Genomic DNA, 8,550 nt, shown 5'->3' on the forward strand with positions numbered 1-8,550 from the left:
GAACGAAATACTCCCGCCTGTGTAAAACATGAAACAAGGCTGATCTCCATGCCTAGGAATCATCAGCATCATCACAGAGAAAAAATCAAAATAAGAGAGAGAGAGAGCGAGAGAGGAAGGAAGGAAGGAAGGAAGGAAGGGGGAGAGCCCCCCCCCCGCGCTTTTGCTTCAAGCTAAGTGAGCATTCCTGAAGAATGCCAATTTGATGCCTAACACTGCCATCTATTGGCCGCCAATATCCGGATTGCTGTTGCTGCCTTTCCTCTTTCTCCTCCCCCTCGGAGCTCTCCAGCTCCACTGTGTCTGTGGCAGCTTGGCTAGAACAGCAGCTCCATACAGAATAACTGGCTATATTTGCGCGCTCTCTCTCTCTCTCTCTCGCCTTCCTGTGGATACCTTCTCTTGGCTCGTAGGGCCTCTCCCCTCCCCTCCTGCTAGCTCCTTTTCTTTGCAAGCGGGGAGAGGCGAAGAAGGCAAGTTGATGGCAGTTCTTGGCTGGGGCGCCCCTGGAGCCACCCTCCCCCGCAGCGTCCCCTAGATATCCGCTTCTTTGCGCTCTCCTGGGGAAGAGATGCGGAAAGGCTTGCGCGCGCTCGCTGAAGCCGGCATCGGTGGACAGAGATAGCAAGGCGAGGTTGCAAGGTTTTTTTTTTGCCCCCCCCCCTTCTTTCTTCTTACGATTGCTACTGTCATTATTTTTGATGCTGTTTTGATTTCCCCACCAATCCGGGGAAACACCTGGGACGGACTGAGGTGGAATGCATCAGAGGGTGCCACCAGAGCTTTTGAGATCGGAGGAGGACCATCATTCCCAAGCGAAGGGGGATCGACGGCGGGGGCTCCCGGGGAAGGATCGGCGAGGAGAGCAGGCGCCACCGCCGCCGGGGAAGACGGGTTCCCTGCGCCCTGGTCGCCAGCCCTACCATGTCCAGAGCGCGCTGCAAGAAGAAAAAGAGGAGGCTTAAAGGGGCGGCTCGCCGGGTCCTGTCTCTCTGCCAAGGCTCCTCCAAGTGGCATCAGCCCCGGGCGCTGGGAAATGGTGTGAGCGAGCAGGCGAGGAGACCAGCGCTGAGGAAAGGAGGAGGAGGAGGAGGAAGAGGAGGAGGAGGAAGGAGAAAGAGAAGGAGAGAGGGGAGCCTCGGCTGGAGCAGCGGCCGCTGAGCGGGGAGAAAGTTGACCTCTTCCATGGAAAGCGTGAGTACCACCAGCAACGGGAGGCTGGGTGCGATGGGGGAACAGGGAGATGCGCGCCAAGAGAGATGGTGCGTCGGCATGTGTGGATGCTGGGGCGGGGGGGGGGGCACAGAGACTTGTGGCGGCTGCCCATTCCGTTGACAGCAGGAAGCAGGGATTGTGTACCCCCTCCATGCGCGAATTTAACCCTCCACCTCAATTCCCCCCCCCACCATGGCGTTTTCTTCGCTCAGGGCCTCCTGCACCCCAAACATTTCCCCCCCCCCTTTGATCGCCTCTTCCTTATCTCCCCCCCAACCGCCCACCAGGGTTGTCCCTTCTTCCTCCTTACTGATTTTCTCAGGGACGACCCCCTCCATTCTCCCCCCCTCCAGCCCCCACTTCCTGCCTTCTACCTCCTCGTGGGCCCTACCCTTCCAACTTGCCTCCCCCCCCCCACATCCAGCGGAGACCGTCTCCTGCCTGCGACTCCCCTCCAGACGCGCGCACACTTCTCTCTCCTCCCACCCCCTCTCCAAACCACCCTCGTCTTTTTGCCCTGCCTCTGACCCAGATCCATCCGAGCAACGGAGCGAATTGCCTCTTTCCACCCTTACTACAGATCCCCCTCCCTTCCTAATCACTCAGAGCGCCCCTCACCCATGTGGAAATTCATTCGGATCTCTCTCACGCTTTGGCCACTCTGCCCCCAGACCGCCCCCTCCCTCAGCACCACACAGGATTTGCACCCAGACCTCTCCACATTACCCTTTCCTTTACACCTCCTGCTTGTCATTCAAAACTAGGCACCCATCAGCAAGCCTCCCTTCTCCAGATAACCCCAATAATAATAATAATAATAATAATAATAATAATAATAATAATAATATACCACCCACCCACTTGCTGAGTGCCTTTGGGGGGGGACACCCCTGGCTCCCTCTCTCCTCCCCATAATACTTCCACTCTCTCCTTTCTACCCCCCCCTTCAGCAGCCCCCGCCCCTACTTTCCGCTACTGGGGAGGGGAGCATTGGGAGCCAGTCCTTGGCACCGCTGCTGTGTTTGTGTGTGTGTGTGTGTGTGTGTGTGTGTGTGTGTGTCCGGGCTTGGTTGAAGGGGGGGGGTGGTGGTTGGTAGCAGCGGCTCAGCGGCGTGTGCAAGGCTGTGTGTGCGCTCCCCGCTAGCCAGGCAGCCTCTTCCCAACTGCAATCCCCACCGCCTTCCCTGCTCGCCTCTGCCTGGGCGGTTTGCAACACACACCGAGCGGGCGGGCGAGCGAGGCAGCTTTATGGGTTGCAACAATGCTTGGGCCCTGGAGATTTCTGCCTCAGTAAGTAGCGAGGGGGTGGAGGAGGACTGGGCGGGGGGTGGTGGTGGTCGGAGAGCGTTGATCCATGTCTCCTTGTTGCTCTTGGCTCCGCTACACCCCCCCATTCCCCCCTTCCCTTTTTTTTCTTTTTTGCAAAGCAACACCACTGCCCCCAGCTTTTTGCTTGCAAACCGAGGCGGTTGCTTCAGTGCGGTAATATTAGGGGTGGAACTCATTTTTTTCCCCTCCCCGGGGAAGGGGGCACGCGAAAGAGGAGCACTGAAACAAGAATTTCACCCCACCTCCTTTTCAAATCTCTCTCTCTCTCTCTCTCCACACATAGAAACACATTCCACTTAGCTGTTTCTCCATCCCCTTTTTTCTAGCTTTTGCGAGCCAGTTCTCTGGAGCAATCCTCTCTATGCCACATTCAACTTTATTTGTCTCATGCCCTCTTCCCTATCCCCCTCCACGATTTTGAAGACCGGGGAAGGTGCAGGGAGGAGGATATGCAAATCATTTCGTTGCTCTTGCTACCTCCGATTGAAATAAAGCCTTGGGTGGTTTTCTTCCCTTAAAAAATTAAATAAAATAAAAACAGTCTGAAAGGGTGCATTTATTTATTTAGCTACCTACTTATTTGTGATATGGCTCTCCGAGAAGCAGCCAAATAATGGATGAATAGCTCTGCTGGACCTGAGAATTGTGTTATAAGTGAAAGGTGTTTTTTTTGGGGGGGGGGTCCCCTCCCAACTTGACTTCTTGCTTAATGCAGAGAGGGAGACATGCCTTTTTGCCAAACCATTCATTCCGCTGGTGAAGCAAAGACTTCTACCCTAATGTGTCTGGGTTCTGTTCTACTGCAAAATGCTTGCACCTAGACGGATGCTTGTCAATCTGTGAGCGATGCTTAGAAACATAAATATACATTGAGAGAGGGAGAGAGAGAGAGATGTCTAGGATCCTCCAAATTCAAACGTTCTTGGACTTGTGGGAAGCGTTGACCTGAACATATGCAAGCCTTCCTCTTTCTAAAAAGCAATAATAACAAACCAAAAGTCATTGCTTAACGCTGGGCGACTTATTAATCCACCCCCCCCAACCCCACATGCTGCCTGCGGAGCTTCCATTCATCCTCTGTCTAGATATTTATTGTGTTCAGACACAAGTAGAAGGACCCTTTAGGGGGGAGGCAGAAAGGCTTTGAGAGGGGGAAAGAAATTGGGATGGTCTTTCTGTCTGGATGCAGTTCAGAGATCAGATGCAGGTTGAAGGGAGTGCAAATGGGTGAGGGGTGTTTTTTTTTTTGGGGGGGGGGTATTCCCCAATCCACCTCCCTTGGATGCCTTCCCAGAAGGATGGAGTGTTCTGACAGCTATGGTAGCTGAGAAGCAGCAATTCCACCGCTCCTGGACTTGCTGGTGATCTAGCTCTCGGAGACCCACTTAGCTCTCTCCATTGCAATTAGACTAGTTTTGCAAAGCGTGGGAGAAGAAGCAGTAGCTCAGATATGGCTGAGGCTGCAGGGACACTCCTCAAGTCTAGCATGTTTGCCAAATCCTGGGTGAGTGGCTTAAAGGATGGTGCTTTTCAGTGTGTGTGTGTGTGTGTGTGTGTGTGTAAGAGAGAGAGAGAGTGTGTGCATCTGTGTTGCATTGCTGCTGTTTGGCCAGTGCCCTTGTGAAAACAATTCGTTTACCAGCCGATCAATCCAGAAACAGGCGACGATGATAACTTCTTTTAAGAAGATCTTCTAATAAGAATTCATAAATATTCCACCAGTGGCTTGCGCTGCCTCCCCCTCCCCCTCCCCCTTTCTTCTTTCAAAAAAGAAACGTGAGGGGGTGTATATTTAATTATTTGGCTGAAGAATTTCATCACTTTCGATTCCTCCTCCCCCCCTTAAAAAAACTGAGATGTTGATTGACATTTTGTATAAGCTTATACAGAAAAGCTGTTTAGGAAATCAGGTGTTTTGGTGGGGGTCCACCCTTTTCAGGGTTTGTTCCCCCCCACACACTTTCAAAACGATTAAAAATAATAATGTTAGCGTTCTCTGTCTTTTACAGTCAATCGTACTATAGACCCCTGCAGTGGAATTTCAAGGAATGGTTTTACATCTCTCTCTATATGTGGAGAGCAGGCTAGCCTTGCCAAAAATGGGGGAATACCTTCCTTTGCAGGTCACTGTTCATTCTGAATATTCTGAAAAAGAGAGGGAAGGGTTGCCGGGTAGGTAATAGGTGAGGTTGAAAAACCTCATAAAATGGTGCTTCTGTTCTCTGAAATTAGAACCAAGTAACTAAACTGACAGCCATTTTATGTATATTTATGAACTGTGTGTGTGTGTGTGTGTGTGTGTGTGTGTGTAGTGGGGGAGGGGAAAACACTATAGAAACAAATAAAACAAGATATTGAAATGCGTTCCTAGGAATAAAGGACTTGGGCTGTGCCTTTCGAAAGACAGGAAACCTGTACTAAAGCAATCAGTTAATAGCTATTATTTTACAAGAGTTAGATGGGCATCTTGTAATCAAAACTCTTGGCAAGCAACCTAAATTCTTTCCCTCTGCAGCCTTGCCTCCTAACTTTGTCCTGATCTAGGCTTCAGCCCTCATGTCATGATGGTGTTTTGTTCTCTCTTCTTGCCCTCCGCAGGAGATAACATGTATGCTTGCTGCTCTACGGTGACTCTGGAGCAGGATCTCAACAGGAAAATGCATATCTGGATGGTACAAACCATAGCCTTTGCTTTAACATCTCTAGTCCTCGCATGGGCAGAAAGCATTGAGTATTATGGGGAGATCTGTGATAACAAATGCCCCTGCGAGGAGAAGGATGCCATCTTGACGGTGAGCTGTGAGAATCGGGGGATCATCAACCTCTCTGAGATCAGCCCCCCCAAATTCTCCATCTACCATCTCCTGCTGTCTGGGAATCTTCTCAACAGGCTGTACCCCAACCAGTTTGTCAATTACAGTGGGGCTTCGATTTTGCACCTGGGCGGCAATGACATCCAAGATATCGAGACAGGAGCCTTTCATGGGCTGAGGGGCTTGAGGAGGCTGCACTTGAACAACAACAAGCTGGAAATACTGAGGGATGACACTTTCGTAGGGCTGGAGAGCTTGGAGTACCTGCAAGTTGATTACAATTATATCAGCGCTATCGAACCCAATGCTTTCAGCAAGCTGCATCTGTTGCAGGTGCTGATTCTGAACGACAACCTCCTCTCTTCATTGCCCAACAACCTGTTCCGTTTTGTGCCCTTGACTCATCTTGATTTGAGGGGCAACCGGCTAAAACTCCTTCCCTACTTGGGCCTCCTGCAGCACATGGATAAAGTGGTGGAGTTGCAGCTGGAGGAGAACCCATGGAACTGCTCCTGTGAGCTGATAGCTCTCAAGGATTGGTTGGACAGCATATCCTATTCAGCCCTGGTGGGGGATGTAGTCTGCGAAACCCCTTTCCGTTTACATGGGAGGGATTTGGATGAGGTTTCCAAGCAGGAGCTTTGTCCTAGGAGGCTCATCTCAGATTATGAGATGAGGCCACAGACCCCGCTAAGCACCACAGGGTATTTTCATACCACACCAGCCTCTGTAAACTCTGTGGCTACTTCTTCCTCGGCTGTTTACAAATCGCCCTTGAAGCCCAAAGGGACCCGCCAACCCAACAAGTCCAGGGTGCGTCCTACCTCCCGCTTGCCCTCCAAGGATCTGGGATACAGCAACTATGGCCCCAGCATTGCTTACCAGACCAAATCCCCGGTGCCTTTGGAGTGTCCTACAGCTTGCACTTGCAACCTACAGATCTCCGATTTGGGTCTCAACGTCAACTGCCAAGAAAGGAAGATTGAGAGCATCTCAGAGCTCCAACCCAAGCCGTACAACCCAAAAAAGATGTACCTGACTGAGAACTACATTGCCCTGGTGCGTAGGTCGGATTTCCTGGATGCTACTGGGTTGGATTTGCTTCACCTGGGCAATAACCGCATCTCGGTCATTCAGGACCGGGCCTTTGAGGATCTAACTAACTTGAGGAGGCTCTACCTGAATGGGAACCGGATTGAAAAACTGAACCCGGAGCTTTTCTATGGGCTTCAGAGTTTGCAGTACCTCTTCCTGCAATATAACGTAATCCGGGAGATTGAGCCAGGCACTTTTGATCCTGTGCCCAATTTACAGCTCTTGTTTCTCAACAATAACCTGCTGAGATCTTTACCTGGAGGCATTTTTTCTGGCTTAACTCTCTACAGGTTGAACCTGAGAAGCAACCATTTCTCCTACCTTCCTGTAAGTGGAGTGCTTGACCAGCTGAAATCCCTCCTGCAGATAGATCTCCACGAGAACCCATGGGATTGTACATGCGACGTGGTGGGCATGAAGTTGTGGATCGAGCAACTCAACACAGGAGTCCTTGTGGACCAGGTAATCTGTGAATCCCCTAAGAAATTTGCTCAGAATTACATGAGGAACATCAAAGCAGAACTGCTGTGCCCAGATTACTCTGACATCATTGTTTCCACACCCACTCCATCATCCATGCAGGGACCAGCCAAGACCACCCCCTTTTCCAACTCCGGGCAGATCAATAGCACCTTGGAGGAAGATGACTCGGCATCACCTTCTGGTGGCTCGTCTTCCTCCTCTTCTTCCACGGTGCCTTTGTCAGTGTTGATCCTCAGCTTACTTCTGGTCTTCATCATGTCTGTATTTGTGGCCGCGGGTCTCTTTGTGCTGGTGATGAAGCGCAGGAAGAAGGTCCAAGGTGACCATGCCAGCACTAACAACTCGGATGTGAGCTCTTTCAACATGCAGTACAGTGTGTACACCGGAGGGGGAGCCCCCCATTCCCACCCTCACGCCCATCACCAGCAGCATCCGCAGCATCTTCACCATGGAGGAGGAGGTGGTGGTCCGGCTTTGCCCAAGGTGAAAACCCCCGCGGGACACGTCTATGAGTACATCCCTCATCCTTTAGGTCACATGTGCAAGAACCCAATCTACCGCTCCAGAGAGGGCAACGCTGGTGAGGATTACAAAGATCTCCATGAGCTCAAGGTGACCTACAGCAACCATCACCTCCAGCCCCAACCCCCACCACCCCCACAGGCCTTGGGGCAGCCCCAAGCAGCTCCGGGGGGCCAAGAGGAGACCCTCCGGAGCCCCACATACAGTGTGAGCACCATTGAGCCTCGGGACGAGTTGCTTTCCCCTGTCCAGGATGCCGATCGTTTTTACAGGGGCATTTTGGAGCCCGACAAACACCCTTCTTCCACTTTGGGGGGCAGCAACCTTCCTGAGTACCCCAAGTTTCCCCCAACTGCCTACACATACTCCCCTAACTATGACCTTAGGCGCCCCCCTCACCCCTATTTGCATCCCGGCCCTGGGGACAGTCGGCTCCGGGAAACAGTGCTCTACACCCCCCCAAGCACTGTTTACGTGGAGCCCAACAGGAACGAATACCTGGAGCTAAAAGCAAAACTAAATGCAGAGCCGGACTACCTCGAAGTGTTGGAAAAACAGACCACATTCAGTCAGTTCTGAGACCTCCTCCTCTACTCCCGCCCTCCCACCCAGAGCATTTGTATTTAATAACCACACACAAAGAAACACACTGTTGATCTTCTCTCCTCCACATCCTGTCCCTCCCCAAATCCGCCTTTGCTTCATATTGTTGGAAGGTGAAGTGCCTTGGCACAGGAGTTTCCAGCTTCGGGGAAAGTTACCGAAAGGGTGTGCTGATTCCATAGTTATTGATCTTTCTCTCTTTCTCCCTGCCCACTTTAATTTTTATTTTGTTTCTTCTTCTTTTTAAACCACCTTACAGCCAGTAGGAATCAATCAGTCGAGCAAACTAGACACAGCATTTATTCTCGCACTCACTTATATGGTGTGTGTGATGCTAAAATGGAGGAATCGGGTGTGTGGGGGTTGTTGGTTTTTTTTTTTTAAAAAAAGAGAGAGGGTTGTCTCAGATGACGATGTTGAAAAGGTCACATAAATCATTTTATCTTGTTCTTTGTGTTGAATATGCTCTGCTGACAATTCCCCCCCCCAC

General features: G+C 51.2%; 1 protein-coding gene across 2 annotated transcripts; it reads left to right on the forward strand.

Moving 5' to 3' along the window:
• The first annotated feature begins 711 nt into the window (after positions 1-711).
• SLITRK5 (SLIT and NTRK like family member 5) lies at positions 712-8,084 on the forward strand. Of its 2 annotated transcripts, none has more exons than XM_033147876.1 (2): positions 712-1,194; positions 5,143-8,084. In XM_033147876.1, exon 2 carries the CDS (start codon positions 5,151-5,153, stop codon positions 8,034-8,036), a length of 2,886 nt encoding a protein of 961 aa, XP_033003767.1. In that variant the 5' UTR covers positions 712-1,194; positions 5,143-5,150; the 3' UTR covers positions 8,037-8,084. The 2 variants fall into 2 exon arrangements, with proteins under 2 accessions (XP_033003767.1, XP_033003768.1); XM_033147877.1 differs by lacking the exon at positions 712-1,194 and adding an exon at positions 2,332-2,505.
• Positions 8,085-8,550: the final 466 nt, after the last annotated feature.

This window comes from Lacerta agilis, chromosome 4, assembly GCF_009819535.1.
Source record: "Lacerta agilis isolate rLacAgi1 chromosome 4, rLacAgi1.pri, whole genome shotgun sequence".
NCBI classification, from domain to species: domain Eukaryota; kingdom Metazoa; phylum Chordata; class Lepidosauria; order Squamata; family Lacertidae; genus Lacerta; species Lacerta agilis.

Bases quoted from the DNA above. Each gene is read 5' to 3' on its own strand.
- SLITRK5 (XM_033147876.1), top strand. From the start codon at position 5,151: ATGTATGCTTGCTGCTCTACGGTGACTCTGGAGCAGGATCTCAACAGG.